The sequence below is a fragment of the Mesocricetus auratus genome, unplaced genomic scaffold, assembly GCF_017639785.1.
Source record: "Mesocricetus auratus isolate SY011 unplaced genomic scaffold, BCM_Maur_2.0 Super-Scaffold_100006, whole genome shotgun sequence".
Lineage (NCBI taxonomy): Eukaryota > Metazoa > Chordata > Mammalia > Rodentia > Cricetidae > Mesocricetus > Mesocricetus auratus.
The window spans coordinates 84,169,053-84,190,346 of NW_024429190.1; the positions used below are offsets into that span (position 1 = coordinate 84,169,053).

The window sequence follows — 21,294 nt, forward strand, 5'->3', positions numbered from 1 at the left end:
GATTCAGCAGAAGTATAAATCCCGTTTTTTTGCCTCCATTCTGTTAGTCTGTGTTATTTTATTGGAAAATTGGTACCCTTAAGTTGAGAGTTATCAGTAAGCAGTGTTTGTTATTTTCTATCATTTCATTATTGTGGTATGGGTTTTTTCCCTCTTCTTTTGATTCATTTGTCTGATACCGTTTATTCCTTTTTTCTTGGATGTGGTTAGCCTCTTTAAGTTGAAGTTTTCCTTCTACCAAGGTCATATAACATTAAGTCAGGGACTCTTTGCTGTTTCTACCTAAAGGTCCTTTGCATATATATTAGGACTTCCAGTTTGATATTTTTATGAGACTCCTGAGTGTATGAGTGTGTGTGTGTGTGTGTGTGTGTGTGTGTGTGTGTGTGTGTGTGTGTGTGTGCATCTATATGTGTTTCTTGTTCTTTTCTTCGGCTCTTTTTCTTTTTAGTATTTTTTATATTTTGATGAGGTTTTTTATTTATCTTATTTTATTTTATTTTCATTCCTTAGATGCCTTTTATTTAAACAAGAGACAGAAAAGGTGTGTATCCAGATGGGATGGGAGGTGGGTAGAAACTGGGAGGAGAAAGGGGATGGGGAATAATAATCAGAATACATTGTATAAAAATATCTATATTAATTTATAAAAGCATGTATGAAGTTGGGAGAGAAAAGTGATAGAGGGACATAAGAGGAATTAGAGGAAAGTGAGTGGGGGTGTGTTCCATCAAAATATATAAAATGCACCGGGCAGTGGTGGCGCACGCCTTTAATCCCAGTACTTGGGAAGCAGAGGCAGGCAGATCTCTGTGAGTTCGAGGCCGGCCTGGACCGACAGCCTCCAAAAAACAATACAGAGAAACCCTGTCTCATAAAACCAAATATATATATATATATATATATATATATATATATATATATACATATATATATGTATATATATAATGCATGTGTAAGAGTCTCAAACAAATCTACAGATTCAATGCAATCCCCATTAAAATCCCAGCACAATTCTTCACAGACCTTGAAAGAACAATAATCAATTTTCTATGGAAAAACACAAGACCCAGGATAGCCAAAACCACCCTGTTCAACAAGGCAACGTCCAGAGGCATCAACATCCGTGACCTCAAGCTCTATTATAGAGCTATAGTCCTGAAAACAGCTTGGTATTGGCACAAAAATAGACAGGTAGACCAATGGAATCGAATTGAAAACCCGGATATTAACCCACACACGTACAAACATCTGATCTTTGACAAAGAAGCTAAAAATATACAATGGAATAAAGAAAGCATCTTCAACAAATGGTGCTGGCATAACTGGAGGCTGGCATGTAGAAGAATGCGGATCAATCCATGTTTATCGCCATGCACAAAACTTAAGTCCAAATGGATCAAAGACCTCAACATAAATCCAGCCACACTGAACCTCTTAGAAGAGAAAGTGGGTGGTACCCTTGAACGAATTGGTACAGGAGACAGCTTCCTGAACATAACACCACTAGCACAGACAGTGAGATCAACAATTAATAAATGGGACCTCCTGAAACTGAGAAGCTCCTGTAAGGCAAAGGACACAGTCAGCAAGACAAAAAGGCAGCCCACAGAATGGGAAAAAATATTCACTAATCCCACATCTGACAGAGGGTTGATCTCCAAAATTTACAAAGAACTCAAGAAGCAAGTCTCCAAAACATCAAAGGAACCAATTAAAAAGTGGGCTGCAGAACTAAATAGAGAGTTTTCAATAGAGGAGTCTAAAATGGCTGAGAGGCACTTGAGAAAGTGCTCAACATCCTTAGCCATCTGGGAAATGCAAATCAAAACAACTCTGAGATACCATCTCACTCCTGTCAGAATGGCTAAAATCAAAAACACCAACAACAATTTATGCTGGAGAGGATGTGGTGAAAGGGGGACACTCCTCCATTGCTGGTGGGAGTGCCAACTTGTTCAGCCACTTTGGAAATCAGTATGGAAATTCCTCAGAAAAATGGGAATAAACCTACCACAAGACCCAGCAACTCCACTCTTAGGCATATATCCAAAAGATACCCATTCATACAACAAAGATGTCTGTTCCACTATGTTCATAGCAGCATTATTTGTAATAGCCAGAACTTGGAAGCAACCTAGATGTCCCTCAACCAAAGAGTGGATAGAGAAAATGTGGTACATTTACACAATGGAGTACTATTCAGCAGAAAAAAACAATGGAACCCTGAGATTCGCAGGCAAATGGATGACACTAGAAGAAACCATCCTGAGTGAGGTAACCCAGTCACAAAAAGAGAAACATGGCATGTACTCTCTCATATATGGATTTTAGACATAGATTTGGGGAGTGCCAGCCTACAATCCCATGGCAAGAGAGTCTGGGAAACAGAAACTTCATTTAGTGGCTGATCGAAGAAGAGGCAGACTCCCACGTCCAAGCACTGAGCTGAACTCAAGAAAGCCAGTAACAGAGAGGGAGGACTGATGACCAAAGGGATTAAGACTGGGCTGGTTTAACCCCAAGAAACAGCTGACCTGACAAAGGTTAACTCTTGAATCCCAGGCATGTGAGTGTCAGTGAGGAGGCCTAGGTAATCTATTGAGCCTTGGGCAACAGATCAGTACCCATCCCGAGTATACACACGGACTTTGGACTCCCATCCAACAATGTGAGGTGCACTCTCACCCTGAACTCTTGGGGAAGGGTCTAGGCCCTGCCCTATATGAAATGACAGACTATGGACACCCCCATGGAGGGCCTCACCCTCCCTGGGGAAATGAGGGGATAATGGGGGGGTTTGGGGGAGGGCATGCGAGGAGGGGAGGGAAAGGGAGAGGGACCTGGAACTGACTTGTGAAGCAACCTTGGTTCTTATCTAAATTTAAACTGAAAAATAAATAAATAAAAAAAAAAGAGTCTCAAACAATAAAAATAAGCAAATAGAGGAGGAAAACCAAGATTATTATTTTCCTGAAACAATGTTTATGTTGGCTAACATTTATGGACTAACTGTAGATGCATTTTCTGTCCTGCCCAGATTCACAGCCATTTAGTCCCGAATAAACACATGAAGGCTTACATTAATTATAAGCTGTTTGGCCAACAGCTCAGGCTTCATATTTGTTAGCTCTCTCTTCATTATTAATCCATTTCTATTAATCTATGTATCATCACGTAGTCTTAACAGTGATGCCCAAGCCTCTTGCTTTCTTTTTTTTATTTTTTTATTTTAAATAGCTTGTTTTACATGTCAATCCCAGTTCCCTCTCCCTCCCCTCCTCCCACACCCCCCATCCCCCCCCATCCTCCCACCCTATTGCCAATTCCTTCCACATAGGGGATATCTAGAATCCATCATTTCATTGAGGGTAGGGTCCAAGCACTTCCCTAAGAGTCCAGGCAGAGAGGGCAACCCTCTTTGTGTTATGGACACACGATGTCTGTTAGTTTCCAGGGATAAACACTGATCCACTGCTCAGGACCCCATAGGTAGCCCAGGCCTCCTCATTGACTCTCACATTCAGGGGGTCTGGATCAGTCCCATGCTGGCCTCCCAACTGTCAGTCTGGGGTCCAAGAGCTCTCCCCTGTTCAGATCAGCTGTCTCTGCTGGTTTTGCCAGCCCATTCTTTGCCAATTTGCTCTTCGCTCTTCTCTCTCTGTCGCTTGATTCCTTGGGTTCTGTTCAGTATTTAACTGTGGGTGTTTGCCTCTGCTTCCATCAGTCACTGGATGAAGGCTCCAGGATGGTTATAGACATCAAGTTCACTATCAGGAATAGGCATTCAAGGTGGTCTCTACACTATTGCTTAGCTTGCCAATTAGTGTCTTCCGTTTAGATCACTAGAGGTCACAATGGTGCCTGATCTGTCTTCTAACCTATGATTCCCTTGGTAGGATCAACATAATAAAAATGTCAATCTTGCCAAAAGCAGTCTACAGATTCAATGCAATCCCTATCAAAATTCCAGCACAATTCTTCACAGACCTGGAAAGAACATTAATCAACTTTTTATGGAAAAACAAAAGGCCCAGGATAGCCAAAACAACCCTATACAATAAAGGAACTTCAGGAGGCATCACCATACCTGATTTCAAGCTCTATTATAGAGCTATAGTCCTGAAAACAGCTTGGTATTGGCACAAAAATAGGCAAGTAGACCAATGGAACCAAATTGAAAACCCTGATTTTAACCCACACATCTATGAACACTTGATTTTTGACAAAGTAGCTAAAACTATACAATGGAAAAAAGAAAGCATCTTCAACAAATGGTGCTGGCATAACTGGGTACTGGTATGCAGAAGACTGCAGATAGATCCATGTTTATCACCTTGTACAAAACTTAAGTCCAAATGGATCAAAGATCTCAACATAAATCCAGCCACATTGAAACTTTTAGAAGAGAAAGTGGGAGATACTCTTCAATGAGTTGGTACAGGAGACCACTTCCTGAACATAACACCAGTGGCACAGACACTGAGATTGACAATTAACAAATGGGACCTCATGAAGCTAAAAAGCTTCTGTAAGGCAAAGGACACAGTCAACAAGACAGAAAGGCAGTCCACAGAATGGGAAAAGATATTCACTGACCCCACATCTGACAGAGGGCTAATCTCCAAAATTTACAAAGAACTCAAGAAGCAAGTCTCCAAAACACCAAAGGATCCAATCAAAAGGTGGGGTACAGAACTAAACAGAGAATTCTCAATAGAGGAGGCTAAAATGGCCAAGAGACACTTAAGAAAGTGCTCAACATCCTTAGCCATCAGGGAAATGCAAATCAAAACAACTCTGAGATACCATCTTACTCCTGTCAGAATGGCTAAAATCAAAAACACTGAAGACAATTTATGCTGGAGAGGATGTGGAGAGAGGGGAACACTCCTCCACTGCTGGTGGGAGTGCCAACTCATACAGCCACTTTGGAAAGCAGTATGGAGATTCCTCAGGAAAATGGGAATCAATCTACCACAAGACCCAGCAATTCCACTCTTAGGCATATATCCAAAGGAGGCAAATTCATACAACAAGGGCATCTGCTTCACTATGTTCATAGCAGCATTATTTGTAATAGCCAGAACCTGGAAGCAACCTAGATGCCCCTCAACTGAACAGTGGATAGAGAAAATGTGGTACATTTACACAATGGAGTATTACTCAGCAGAAAAAAACAATGGAATCTTGAAATTTGCAGGTAAATGGATAGCACTAGAAGAAACCATCCTGAGTGAGGTAACCCAGTCACAAAAAGACAAACATGGTATGTACTCACTCATATATGGATTTTAAACATGGATCAGGAGAGTGCCAGTCTGCACTTCCACTGACAGAGAGTCTGGGAAACGGGAAAGAACCTAAAAGATATACATGGTACCCAAGAGAAGAGAAATGAGGCAAGATCCTCTGAACAGATGGGGAACACGGAGAAGGGGAGGGGGAGGGGGACCTGGGAAATAGAGAGGGGGAGAAGTGGAAGAGAGAGTAGGATGTGGAGGAACAGGAAGGCCTCTTGCTTTCTTAGTAGCTACATGGCGTCTCTCATGAGACTTACTCTCTGTGTTCCTCTTCCAAGAAATCTCATAGTCTGGTAGTCCCACCTACACTCCCTGCCTGGTTACTGGCCAATCAGCATTTATTCATCAACCAATAAGAGAAACATATATTCACAGCATACAGAAGGGCAACCCCCACCAAGTAACCTCTGCCAAGTAATCAGTTGATGTGGTGACATGACAGTGTGTTCTACAAATGTGTTGGGCCTCAGTCATGTCTGCTGGGATCCCTGTATCCCCAAGGTCACAAATTAGACATATTAAGCTAACCTTCCATATTTATCATCTAGCTTAATCATCATTATAACCCTGAGATAGGTACTACTAATAATTGTTTTATAATTAAGAAACTAAGTTATAGAAAGATTGGAAGACTTGCCTAGAGACACAAAGCCAGAAAGTAGAAAGTCCAAATTAATACAAACCACAAACCATGTAAATTTAGAATGTGCAGATGTTTGGATATGCTATGGCACATTTGGCAGACTAACCCACGGAAGTATTTCTGAATCTGGGATCTTTTTGAACTTGGGATCTTCTTGCCTCAGTCTACTGAGCATGGCCACTGAACATGTGTGCCTCCTTGCCTGTCTTCCCTAAGCACTTTCTGAAACAGGGGTTCTGTTTACTCTTGAAAGTCTTGAGGTTTTACAGGCATCATTTTATTTCCTCTGAAGTACACAGTTTATAAACAAAAGCAATAGTTTTCTGATGTGTACTAGATTGGTGTGCATCTTAGGGGTTCCCCAGAAACAGATCCTGAGACAGAAATGAGTATGCAAGTGATGTAACATGCTAGAAACTGAAGCAGAAGGAAAGGGAGGGGGCCCAAGCCCAAGTGAGAGCTCAGAGGCCTCTGGAGGCAAACCAGCCTGATACTTTTCAGTGTGCTTGGTACTGTCCCTATCTAAGAAAGAAAAAGTGAAATTTGTCCAGAGTGAAGGGTTAGCCCAGGGAGATGTGAATTTCCGGGTTCTTTCTGCTGTCAAAACCACAAAAATACCTCAGAAACATCTTTCTTCTAACTATAAGAAGCTAAATCCTATTGGGATCAGAGAGTGAGTTGTATCAAAAAAAAAGGGGGTCAGAAAGAGCCCAGTTATGGTCCACTACAGTCCTTGAAACTTCCTTTGTTATAGACGCAAAAATTCGACTAGAAAGCAGGGTTAGCAATTATATTTTGAAACCAATTACTTCATATGTGATTAACATTTAATTCTGTCCCATGTTCTCTAGTAGCTACAAAGGGGTAAAGGTTTTGTTTTAACTCTAAATTGCTTGTACTGTAATAATTAGTGTTAATCGCCAACTTGTCAGAATCTAGGACTCACTTGAGATATGAGCCTCTAAACATGCCTTGATTTTATTAATTGGGGTGGAAAGATCCACCCACTGTGGGTGGTACCATTCCTTGTGCATGGAACCCTGGGATATATTAGTGGAAACACAGAACTGAGAGGCAGTATGCATGCATTTACTCTTCTCTTGACTTCCCTGCTGTGATGAATGGTAACCTGGAGCCATAAGCTAAAACAAACCCTCTCTCCCTTAAGTTACTTTTGCCAGAGTATTTTGTCATGGCAACAAGAAAAAAAACCTAAGACAGGGACACCTGAAGCATTGTATAGATAAAAAGTTGAGCCCAAGTGGAAGGAGTGTCATATTCAACTAGTGATACCTCCTGCCAGCAAGTGAAAAGACATAATAAAATAAAATAGGGGTATGTTTATGTGCAAACTGCCATTAGAATCCCTAGGGAGATCCTTACAGTACATATGTCTGTGATCACTGCCAGAGGTTTGGATCCCATTGGTCTAAGAAAGAGATTTGGCATTTATGTTTGTTGAACGCATCCCACTTGAGCCTGCTGTTGCAATTATTAAAGTATTATACTATTCCTTAGTTGTCCCAAAGAATGTCTTCAGGGATACCTTAAAATAATGAAATAAATTATCCCAGAAGTAATTATCATGTTTTAATTTTTAGTCTTATAAAACTTCTTTTAAACATGGGTGTTGAATATTTTTGCTTGTCTCATCTTCTTGGGCCTCCTCCTATACAGTGTGACTTTAGATGGGCCAATCAGCAGTGGATCTTCATTTGCCTTGTATGAATAGACTTAAATTATTATTACACTTTTATGTGAGTACATCATTGCCAAATTCTCATTTTCCTTCACTCGGGCAACTGTGTCTTTATAAGATAAAAGCCTTAATTCATAGAAAACATCATTAGAATCTATACATTTGCAATTAGTAAGACAAGCTGGTATTAATTTATTGTGTGACTGTTTAGTGTTTATAGCTTATTACAAAATGACATTAAGCAATGGTACAACTGCTGGCTATAATATGTTACAAACTGCCATCTTGTGGAGGATGTTGCAAGATGTGCAACTGTGAAGTAAATACTGAGCCAAAAATGTATTAAGAACATGATTATGGCTTTCTCCAATCATCTGCCTTTCATGTGGAGAATTAAAGATGTTTTTCTAGATAATTAAAGCTTTTCCTAAAACCACTTTTCCCCAATCACACAGTTATTTCAAGCAAAATTGTATTTTTGCTTGAATAATTCAGATAATTGTCTCCATTCTCAAATTCATTTGGCTATTATAGTCTTAAACTAAATATTTCATCACATATCAGAACTTAGGAATACTTTATTATATGACTCTATTGTCTCCCTCCACTTAACCCCCCCAATATCTTTGTATCATAGGAAACAATGTTCTAAAATGTCATTAGGTACTGGGTGAAACTTAAAAATTAATTTTCCCAGTGATCTTATAAACCATTTCCTGAAAGTCTATCATGGAAAACAAGGCCAGTGCCTACATCTGTAACATAAAAACACAAGCACAGCCAATCAACATTGCAAGATTATTGATACACAAATATAGCCAATCAACATTGCAAGATTATTGATATGTCTACACTGCCACAAGTCAAGGAGGTGTAAGCAAGTCATTTCTTTCCTATGTATGGCATAATCTGAATGATAAATGCCCGCCATATGCTCATCTATTTGACCACGCAGTCCCCAGTTGTGACACTGGTTGAAGGGGGTTATGGAATCTTTAGGAGGTGGAACATCACTGAGAGGTTAGGGTTTTAGACCCTCGACCTAGTCCCTGTACTTGGATAAAATATAATCAGTCAGCTCCCTGTTCTTGCTACCATGCCATTCCTTCACACAGGGAGGATTCTAAACTCATGGAACTGTAAGCTACAATAAAGCCATTCAGTATTTTATATCAAAAATAGAAAAGTATCCAAAACACTATGTTGATTGGCATTGGGTTTCTTTTTCATAAGTGAGCAGATTTGTGTAGGTAAGCGCCTTCCAAGTAAACATCAAAATATTTTTGTTCATTTTGTTTTGTCTTGTGGAATGTTGGTTTGTACAAGTAAGTCATTACCAAATATCCATTTTCCTATGGTTAATCTTAAATTATAAATTCCTACATAGTAACCGTTGAGGTAGTTGTTCTTTCCCCCACATCTTCTCTCTCTTAACACATATAAAAGCAGTTCTGAAGGAGTTCCCAAGACACTCATAACTCCCAACAACATGGGTTCCCTGGTTCTTTTCTCAATGGCAATGGCTGTCTATCTAAATTTTCCAAGATCCATTCAAAGCACAAGAATCAGTGCAGACTCTGTACATGCACCCCCTCTCAAATGATCATCAAGTCATGTTTCATCACACATGCATCAGTCACTGATTCAGTCCTCATCACTACAACAATTGTTCAACACAACTCATCCACCAGAACTCCCCAGTGTGCCCTCGAGAATTCAGTCTTTCATCAGGGAATTCATTCTTTCATCAGACTGAATGTTCATCTTTCCATTACTCCATAGACCTGAAGGATTCCCTCTTACTTGGATGTCTTTACAGTCTTCAAAGTTCCAGCATTTCCTAGCACCACATCTCTGTCTCTCCACCCTCTGGCCTTTTGCAAATGGAAGGAGTTCTGAAGGAATTCACAAAACAAAATGAAGCAAAATCTATTTTAAGTTATCATCTTTAGAACTGTGAGCCAGTTCTCTGTGGTCCGCTTAGCTCCTTCCCTTTGCAGCACTTGGAAGCACTGGCATACTGGAGAAGACAGTGGCTCCTTCTGCTGTTGAGTTACCTCCGAGAACATGGAGTATATATCTTCTTCCTTTGGTGTGTACGTTCTGTTTATACAAGATTGTCTGGCACTTGTTAGCACCCAATAACTAAGTCTTAAATTAGCGAGAAAGAGGAAGCGCCACTAGCATTTAGGAAAATTTCTGTGCCTGTGCCCTTTGGCTATGCTTTCATACAGCTCCCCCTCTCCCACCTGGATGCCTTTGTCCATTGCCACAGCCCCCACTCTAGCAATTATCCTCACCTGAGGTATTATTTTTCTCTCCCCTTTCCTGGATTATCTCCTTCAGCATAGAACATGATAATAGTTCTCGTTTTTTCCAAACATAAAAGTTTCTCTTGGCTCCACCTTTTCCTGCTAATGTCCCTTTTCTTGACTCTACATCTTAGGGAAATTATTTGAAAATTGTTTCTGCTGGTTGTTTCTACTTTCTTCCCTTAGTGTGTTCCCAGTTATACTTTCATTCCCACTACTCCACTGTGTAAAATTACTTGGTGAGATGGTTCATCTTGACTATCGGTTTGGCATTTAGAATTGCCAGGAAAACCATGTCTAGGCATGTCTGTGATAAGTTTAGAGACTAGGTTAATTGATAATGAACAACCCACCCTAAATGTAAGCAGCACCATTTAAAGGGCGAAGTACTTCACTAAATAAAAAGGAGGAAACAGACTGTACGTCACCAAATAAAAGGGAGGAAGCAGGCTCAGTAGATGAAGATGCTTGACACTAAGTGTGTCAGCCTCAATTTGATCCCTGAAATCCACATGGAAGAAAGAAAGAACTTCCAGAAATTGTCCTCTGACCTCTGACATATGCACTGTGGAATGCATGCACGTATCTATGCTTACACACACACACACACACACACACACGCACACACACACGCACACACACACACACTAGCCAATAGGTAAAGGAGTTGCGTGCTGAGCCCTTGCATTGCTCTAGAGACTTGACCTATATAAGGGAAGCAAGAGAATGAGAAAAAGATAGACAGATGGACATACAGACAGAAAAACTAGGATTGGGTGGACTGCTACATGGTGGGGTTATATAATTCTTCAATTTTGTAATTTTTCTGTGTGTTCTAAATTTTCGTAGTAAAATATTGGGAAAATATATAAAATCAAGTAATTTTCTACCACTTTAACTGTCAATATCCTAGGCTAAGTCCTCATCCTCTCTCCCTGTGATATTATTGCTGTCACCTCAAACGGTTCTCCCAATTTGTATTTTTGTCGTGTATAGTTCTTTTTTATTCATACAGAAGCTTTTTTGATATTTCCTATGTAAATTATACTACGTACCCCCTATGCAAATGGAATCCCACACCAGTCAGAGAATATGAAGTCCTTACTTGTATTTTAAAGGGCTCCTGGTAAACTGATTCCTAATTCCTCATCATCAGCTTTCTGTCACTCACCCCTTACTGTACAGTCATATTGCTGTGTTTCCAGTGTCTGAGCAGTGCTAAGCTGCTGCTGCTTCGGGGCTTCGGCTGCCTTCTTCTGCCCAAGCTGTGCGTCTGTGTCCTTGGGCACCGTTAGAAAACTGCATTCACTGTTGCCTCCTCTTCCGTCCCTTTTCGATTCACCACAACCCCACAGCACTCACTGCAGATAAAGTTTATTTGCAGTTTGATTGCTGTCGGTTTTCTTCTCTAGACTGTGAAGCTCGTGCATTTAAAAGTGTTATAACGGAATGTGAAAAATAAATTAATAAAAAGAGAAAAAAGTCTTATAAACATTGTACTTAATTGTACAGTCTCGGCACCTAGACTAGTGTATTCAGGACAGACATTTCATAGCTACCTGTGCAATAAAAACTTGAAGAGGATTCGGAAGTGTACTAACTGTTTTGCAGTAGGTATCTTTTCAAAAGTTTTGAAAGTTATGGTTGATATCAAAACATTGAAAACTATTTAATTTTAAGGCCTTTTCTGATATTTTATTTAAGCACACCAAGATACTGGCAACAACAAGGTGCACTAAATCTCTGCTTTTATGGTGCTGGTAACTTCATGAAAGACATTTCTCAATTGACAATATGTAGTTAGGGCTATGAAAAGGCAGGAAAAAACGATTTCTCTGTGATGCAGTGCCCCCAGACTAAAAGGCAAAAGTTTCTAATCATTTCTATTCTCTAGTCATTTCTGAAGAGTAAGTGACAGTTCAAGGGTTGTTTTCTTTGGGTTCTATGTTTCATTCTTTTTTCTTTTGAAGCAGGGGCTTGTTAATATGGCCTAGACTGCCTTTGAATTCCAGATGCTCTAGTAAAGCAATGAAACCACAGACTTCAGTCACTGTGACCAGATCTTAACAATAACTTTAATATTTGTCAATGTGAAAATAATGAAGAGTTTGAAAGTTTAAAATTATAAATGAAGTTTTCTATTCAGAGCAAAATAAAGCAAGATTTTGCTGCTGATGATGGGTGGATCAATCCTGACAGCATCGAGAAAGAAAACAAGATGACCACTAAGACCCTCTCACATACTCTGCAGACACAACAAACTCTCTTCATGAGAGGAGTCTTCATGAATTGAGGGGCCATGGTACTTGCTCCCATATAGCTTAAGGAAAGAACTATTGAAAGCAGGAAATTCAAGTGTTGGTCACCTCACTCCTCTATTCCAAATAGCCCACTGTGGGGAAAGCACTTTCAGAAGGAGGGAGAAACCCAGGGCTTAGAATCCCAGCAACAGGTCCATCACAGTGATGATGGCGAAGAACTATTTCCACCTTTCATCATTAGACCTCAGTGGATAACAGAGGGGACTCTGGAACTACCCTGAAAGCTAGCCTTGGTAGAGAAGACTAGTGTTTTGACCTTACAGTTAGTCAGTGATACTGGCACCATGGACCCATCATATTTCTAACACTGCAAAGCAGCACAACGGTGAGACACGGGTATGACAGAGCTGAACTTCATCCTAGCCTACAAAGGACTGCAATCCAACACTACCCAAACCTTGAGCAGCAAAGCATGGTTTCAGACCCTTCTTGCTAGAAGACTAGGAATTAAACACAGAATTTGAATCTGGAACCTAATGCTGGGCTGGTGAAATCTAACACTAAGAAGATCCTAATTGTCCATCTTCAGGCACACCAGTGAAGCATCTGAAACAGCTCCAGAGCCAACAGAAGACATGCAGCCTTAGTATATCAGACTTCCATTCCAGCTTGAAAAACTTGTAGCTGGTTGCAGCTACCTTGAACCACAAGTTCATCCCAACAATTCAAAGTCACTGGCAGCACAGAACCTGGCCCTAATAGTGTTATGCCAGTTTTGGCAGACTGTGAGCTCAGGGTGTGATATATCTTGGTGTATTTATAGTCTTAACTATAACATAGGAGCCTGGGGCTGTTATGTCCAAAAGTATTCTGCCCGGAGGTATTCAGAGTCAGAGGCCGGTACATGTAGAGGCGAAATCTGGAACAATGCTCAACTAACAAAGTATTTAGAATAAACTTAAGCTTAGATTGTCTGCCAATATTGAAAGTTCTGAAGAAAACCTCACTATAATGAGGATCTTTTGGTGTAGATAGGAGTGCCTTCATTTTATTAACTCCCACATGAGCTTTTTGCTAAATGGTCTTCCCTCGTTTTTTAGTCCTGGTGGCTTTCTAGTTCAAGTCCCATAAATCACAAGGTAAAGCATGTAACCTAGGGCTCAGTCAATGATTATATTGTATCTGTCTTGCCACATTGATTGGCAAATGATGAGTTCATGGGCCAATTAAATTCATGATGATATCCTGAGATCTTGGGGGAGAAGTTTCCACGGGTCAGCCCGTTATCAGGTTCTTAGGCTTTGGTTCCCACCATTAACTCTCTCTCTCTCTCTCTCTCTCTCTCTCTCTCTCTCTCTCTCTCTCTCTCTCTCTCTCTCTCTCTCTCTCTCTCTCTCTCTGTCTCTCTCTCTCTCTCTTTCTTTCTCTTTCTTTCTCTCTCTCTCTCTCTCTCTCTCTCTCTCTCTCTCTCTCTCTCTCTTCATTTTTTTTCAAGACAGGGTTTCTCTGTATAGCTCTAGCTGTCCTGAAACTCATTCTTTAAACCAGGCTGGCCCAGATCACAGAGATTTGCCTGCCTGTCTACAAAGTATGAGGATTAAGGTATGTGCCACCACAACTTGCCATCCATCAGCTATTTCTAAAGAGGACAAGACAAACTAAGTTCACCAGATCTGGAGTGAGCATCACCTTGTTAACATGCAAACTTGAAGTCACTGTGCTTGAACCCCAGTCTGTATGACCATTCCAGGGGTTGCAGCCACAGATCTCATTTGTGTCAAGTTTTCTGTGAATTGCAACCACAAGGGTCCTAATATAGTATCCAAATGTCTAAGGTATATTTAAGAAAGAAATTCCTGTTTACTAATTTTGACAGAAATGCATGAATGGAAATGATATGACATCATACTTACAACAGCTTACTACATTTGACCTATTTGGTATATGTTTTCCCCTATTGGTGAAACAGAAAATTTGAAAATGTAGATGCTATTCAAAGGATATGGACCTCATGTTCTTCCAAAATAATTACACTTTAAAACAATCCATTCAAAGCAGAATTGTAAAGCAAAAATTTACATATTCTAGTTTCTAATGTAACAGACTCATCTTTTTCTCCCCTTTAATGTTTGTTTTACAGCTGTGTTATAAAATAGAAGTGTGCAATTAAAATCTTCAGGCCCATAATTAAATGCTTGGCTACAGTATAATTGTTGAGTCTTTTGATGATTCCATCACTAATTATGCCCCTTAGAATTTCCAAATATCACTTCCCCTTAAAATCTGATCATTGTCAGCTTTCAGTCAATACACTTGATTGAACAGAAAATATTGTTTATTTCCACATATAATCTGCAGGCTACATTAAGTCATCACAGTTAGCAAAGAGACAAAAATAATGAGGCCATAGAAGGAGACTTTTAGCAATCATGGAATATGGAATGACTCTTTTTTTTAAATGAAATTCTCAGAAAGTATTGCTTCTTTGAGACTTTTATGTCTCCCCAATACGTCATCAGAACTCATGTTTAGCAGATTACTTCCTAATATCTGGAAGAAAATAAAAGTATACAGAACACCACCATAAACTCTAATATCTATATCCTGACACTTATCACTTAATCTGCATACCCTTAGTTAGCTGAATAGTGTTTATGGCAAAAGCCCCATCACAGTCTGTAATGAATATAGTAAACATGTCTTTTAGACATGTAAAATAGCTTAGTCAGGATCTTCACTACACCCAAGCCTGCACCAATAACCAGAACCCAGTACATCACTCACTCAAGATAACCAGATGTAGTCCTAGACCCCATGACACCGATTGACAGTTTGTAATCAGACACCAAGAGCAATGCTCTGCTCTCACATCTGGGGAAATGCCACCGTGATCTGCCCTGAAGCAGGAGAGTCTCCCCAGAATCCTGACCCTCCAATCAGAGGCTTCTGTTAGAGGCAGAACCTGACCTTCAGTTAAGGCATGTGATCACATAGGTGAGCAGCCTTGGAGAGGTAGGTGATAGACTTAGGACAGTAGTTAGGAACCTAGTGTGATGACCGTCGGCATAATAAAACATAATTTTTGTTATAGTAACTACGTGTATCTACCTTCTTGCTTGTAACACATTCCAATGTCATTCTTTCTGTGCTCCAGCCACTCTCATCTCTTATCATCTGAAATTCTGAACTATTTCACCCGGTGCTCATTGACTGTTCCCATACACACTAGGCAACACATATTAGAGAGTTACCCTTTAGTCATATATTGATTTCACCATTAAGAAGGGCACTGATCCAATAAATGTTGAATAAGGTAGTCTATCTCCCATTTCTTATTCCAAAGCATTTATATTGTTCTAAAACAGATTTCTTCGAAAGCAGAATAGAATTTCAACAAATTTGAATATAATAACCAAGAAAGACACATGCTAATCCCCAATAGCAGTACTACCACTACTATATTTCTGGGGAAGATAAGACCTCATGGGCTGAGGTGGTGGAGGTTTGTGTGGTGAGGATGGTATGTGGTATAGACTATCACAGTAGAGCTGAGGAAAGCCAGTAAGACATCTAGATCATCTCTGCAGAGATTATCTAGTGATATCCAACAACTATCACCATCTGACACCCCTAGCCATGTGAATGTGATACAGGAAGAATGTTCTCTATGGCAACTTTTAATCATACCCTGATGAAATCAAGACATCCTTGGCTTGTTCTAATGAACATAGCTTTATTAGTACAGCATCTCCATCTTTCCCCTGGCTCGGTTTAGAAAGGTGTATCGTTTCTCTATCCTTTTGCTTTTAACCAGCGTGAGCTTTTGTATTTAAAATAGGTTTCATGTAGACAATAGATAGTTGAGCCTTGTTCGCTCAGTTCGCCTTGACAATTTCTTTGAATTTTTAAGTTAGTCAAATATCTAAAATTGTCATAATTGTTTTCTATGAGTTATGGTTGCTCCTTTTCTCCCTTATTGTTTTCACTGAGTATTTTGTATTATTTTATTTTCTCCCATAATGTATCAGCTACAAGATTTTTAAGTTGTTTCCTCTGTGTTTCTAATATACATTTCAACTAACCTACATGCAGCTATAAATAACACTGTATCACTTTATAGGTGGTGCAGGCAACTTATAACTGAGCATTCATAATTCTTCCCTTCTGCAGGATGGGGTATCATCTTTTATTTTACTTTCCATATGCTATAAGCACTCAGAAACTTGCTACTATCAAATGTATCATATGTCAATGAAAAATAGAAAATGCTTACATTTTCCATTTGCTTCTTCTCTTATGAGAAGAAATATACAGATTTATGTTTCTGATGTATGTCATTTCTTGCTTCCTAATGAACTTCCATGTACAGAAATTCTCTGGCACTTTGTGAAAAGTAGATGTGTTAGCAGAGAATTCTGCTTTCATATTAAGATGTCATTTCTACCTTTAAAAAATTAAGATGGATATATGCATTTTATAATAAGTATATTCCATATCAGTATATTTTACTGTATTCAACTTCACAACTTCATATAATTTTAACTGGATAGAAAATTCTTATTTGTTATATTTTTGCCTAAAACTTTTAAAATACTCCATTTCCATTTTTCTTTACTTGCATTGATTTGAATAGGAAGTCTGCTGTAATTTTTATGTTTACTCTTCTATAGGTATGGTGAGGGATCTTTTAGACACCATCATTTCTTCATGTTTGGGTTTCTAAAGCTTGAATATGTATAGAAGTATGTGCATATTCATGCATGTACATACATAAACATATATGAATATGCATGTATATTTTAGATGGGAAAAACTCCATCAAAATCTCCCTTCTCTCATCTGGAGAGATAAGCTTTGCATGGACAAGGGCTTGAGGGTTTTCTTTTTTCACGATAATCCCTTTTCACTCTGTTAGGTACACAAGGTGTTCTTTCTTGGGTAGGCACTGCGAAAATCCAGTGGAGTTACTTGACTTAAGATCCTTGAGAGTGTATTCCTGCCTAAGACTGCTCCCAGTTTTCCACTCTCATGTGAATTCACACTCAGCCTCTAATAATTACTATGAGCCTTCCTACAGGCTCTGACCTTCTGCTCCAGGTAGGCTGAGCTAAACTGTGATTAAATGGTTTTCCTAGTCCCTCCAGGTGTTAAGGTAGCAGTATACTTGGATGAGCCCAAGAAAACCATTAGATTTCTTTTTGTTCAGATTTTCTTCATTTATAAAGATGATTGGTCTCACATTTTTTATGTCTGAGAATACCTACTGCACCACAATGTCAGATGTCCTAATATATACCCTAGGCATTGGTGGCACAGCAGGGAGAAGCCAAGTCTTGAAGTTCAGGCGAGCCTATATGTGGATGAAACACAGCCTTGGTCTGTAAACAATATCCTCACCCAAAATTTTATCTTTCATCTTTTTAGACTAAGACATAATATAAACTTTATACTCCATGAAATGCTAATAACATTATACAACATGTTAACAATGATACATTTGTAGGTACTATTGACAAATATTAAAATAAACCTTATTAAACAAACCTCCCCTAGACAATTTCTGTGAGTATTTAATATATATTGCACATTATAAGTTTTAAAAAGATATGTGGATGACATTTCTAAGATCCTGAGGTCATGTGATCTTTCATTTCTCTTGGAGTACATGTGATAGAATCCATGCCTTAGGAAACACACTATGGAAACTGTTAAGAGGACTAGCAAACAAGATTTAAGGACAGACGGGCTTGGAGTTGAATTAACTCTACAACTTCCTGCTTAAGCAAATGACACTATCTATAAATTAAAGGCACGTGCTTTTGCTATTGATTCACTAGGTTATAGCATGGCAAATGACAGTATCTACTTTAAGGATATGATGGTGACTCAATCATAAAAACACATGCTGTCATGATACATTTACTATCATGATACATCATCACTATCAGAAGAGCGACAAGCTCTTCTCCACATTAGAGCAAGTTTATATCTGAGTCTATATAAGATTTAAACAATTGAACTATCCAGTCATAGTATTTAAATAACACATCTGGTCTAATCTACTGTGTCAGAGGATGTGTGTAGGAGTGTGTCTAAATGGAAGTTTCCACAGCCTGTATCACTACTGAAATGGCATTCCATGTTTGGTAAAATTCACAAAGAACATTACATGGGGCCTTCCAAATGTGTTCCAGGAATCAATCCTCTTCTAAGAAAAGTATAGGGCCAGGACCAGAAGTGTATAATCTGAATGAGCAAGCAACCGGGAGTCCATCATTTGAAATTAATTGCTTGTGTTAACTGACTAGTAAAAGATTTGGATTGCATGTTAGAGTCACAACTAAAACCTACTGGACTGTCGCAGGTTCTATATTAGAATGTTAACATTGTGGTGAGCTATCATGAAGAACCCTGAGGAAGCAATTGCTGCATGCTATCTGATTCCTATGTGCCTGCAGTTGCTAGGTACTAGATTTAATACTATAATCTGGAACGTGTTAATTTGGAGCAATATGCATGATTAGGTTGTTTAATTGCATGTTGTAAAGCAGACTGTGACCTTTCTAGTCCCATTCTGGAGGTGGAATTGTGCTTGGGAGGAGGAAGAGGCAAATGTGGGGGGGGGGATCTTGACAACCATAGTGTTCCATTGTAATTTTAAAAGCCATGTGGACACTATGCCAGATGTGAGTGGCCATCTACTGCATAAATAAAATTTTGTAAGACGCAGTTACCTTGAAGAAGAATCCAGTTATTTGCAAATGTTGAAAATACAGTATCAACATGAACAAGCCTCTCATTTTTTAGCCAGTTTGGAAAAGAGATACAACATTAAAATTAAAACATGCTATTCTTGCTTGTCAACCCATTAGCCAAAAACATCCTGGCTTAATTCCATAATCATTTCATATGGCATCAAAAATTAAAACAGTATTATAAATCCTGCCATTTACAAAATGTTTCACTTTTAAAAACCACTTTCATATTCTTTATAATATTTGATTATGAGAGTCATACAAGAGAAGATAAAGCAGGCAGTGGCATTTCCACAGTTCTACAGTTAAAATAGCAAAGCAAAAGTGGTAGGTGACCTCCATTGGTAAAGTTTTCCCTCTCTGGGGTATTACGAAGCCTGGGGATAAGACCTAAGGTTTTGAAACACACATTAATCTCAAGAAGGTGGGCTTGCTTCTCTACAGTATGTGCAGCCAAGATTCCTAAAAATGAAGTGGAGTATCTCAACATCTTTTCTTTAAAAGTACCTGAGGGTTAGGCTGGTTCTGCCAACCCAGAACTAGACAGACTAAAATAGAAACAATTATCTAGATAACTTCAATTGTTTCCAGCTAAAATACCCTGATAATTAAGTCAAAGGTGAGTTTTGAATTTAATTGGAGAGAATAAATAACTTAATTGCTTTTATGTCTTTACATTTAAATGTAATCACACCAAGCTACCAAGCATTGATATTCTTTATTTCAAAACACAAGTTACCTCCAAAACAGCATCCTCTGCATCCTTGGCCACTGCTTTGTAAATGATGGTGCCAGGAACAGTGTCTTCTGTGATGTAAATCTCAGTAACTGTCCCCAAAAAGGAAATAGATGTGATTATACGAGTCTCACCAGTATTAAATCCCAAAACAACCCCATTCAATTATGTGTGAGTAAAGCATAGCAAGAGATGAATGTGATCAAAATATGTTATGTACAGTATGAAAATGTCATAATAAACCCATCATTATATATAATTAGTATATTAAAATAAAAATTAAAATCTTAAGTACTGGACATAATACAAAATAGATGCTTTATACAGTATTAAGTCATCAGTAATAATGATGATACAGACAACACTGTTTTTTGTCTATCATCATCCACACATACAGGAAGGAGATTTACAATTTTAAATGACAATATTACGCAATTTTAACACTTACCAATAGCTAAGCACTTAACATTATTGGTGATTTTCATCATCCTGGTTCTACTGAGATTTTAAAAATTACTAACATGCGGGCTGGAGAGATGGCTCAGAGGTTAAGAGCACTGACTGTTCTTCCAGAGGTCATGAGTTCAATTCCCAGCAACCACATGGTGGCTCACAACCATCTACAATTCAATCTGGTGCCCTCTTCTGGAAAAACGCTGTATGTGTAATAAAAAATTAAATTAAAAAAAAAGACTCAGCTTCTAAAAATAATAATAATAATAATAAAGCTTTACTTTAAAAAAATTACTAACATGCCCAAGGCTACAGAGCCAACACATTGACAATGTTTCGATGTTTGTTTTATTCTTATGTTTTCCCTACTCCCATATATGTTGTAGTGAAAGCACACACATGTTAAACACGTGTTCTCTCATGGAGCCTCATGCCCATCTGGTACATGTTTTAAGATAATAGAAGTAACTACATCTTGGAGTCTTTGGGGGACTTAATAAAGCTGAGAAATGAGAGACTTTTGACTCCAGAAGGGAACATTCATACTTACTGCTGCCCCCATTTTGTAAAGAAAGCAGTCCTTCTGGATACCAGGGATGTATTCAAGACCTGCTTGGACCATAGTCACATGGGCCTACATTTCTAACACACAACCCTTGTGGATTACCCACAAGCACTCTGGCATCTGCCTCACTGTTTGAGAAGCTAAATGATCGTGATGTGACCTTGAACCTACCCAAGGCTTCGTCATGTGTTTGGAGAAGAGAAAGAAGGGACTTCAGTATCTATGGAACACTGATTATGTGCACACATTATTTGGCACTTCCAAATATCATGTGCATTGTGCTGGCTAGGATTATGCTGTCTTGACACAGCTAAAGTCATCTGAAAGGAAGGAATCTCAATTGAGAAAATAGCTCCATAAGATCCGGCTATATGGCATTTTCTTATGGGAGAGGGTTAGCCCATGTGAGTGGTACTATGCTTGAGCTGGGTTCTATAAGAAAGCAGGCTAATCAAGTCATGTTGAGCAAGCCAGTAAGTAGCTCCCCTATATTGAAAGGCATTGCTGGCTGCTTGAGGTTGCAGTCTATCACAGTCTGGCAGCTTTTTCCAAAAGCTCTGCAACATG

General features: G+C 39.0%; 1 protein-coding gene across 3 annotated transcripts in view; it reads right to left on the reverse strand.

Annotated features, from left to right (window-relative positions):
• LOC101825750 (cadherin-related family member 3) overlaps positions 1-21,294 on the reverse strand; it is a 98,471-nt gene that overhangs the window by 48,728 nt on the left and 28,449 nt on the right. For all 3 annotated transcript variants that reach the window (XM_040747612.1, XM_040747613.1, XM_040747611.1), the window contains exon 4: positions 19,713-19,801. In XM_040747612.1, the coding sequence (XP_040603546.1) occupies positions 19,713-19,801 (89 nt within the window). The remainder of the gene's footprint in view (positions 1-19,712; positions 19,802-21,294) is intronic.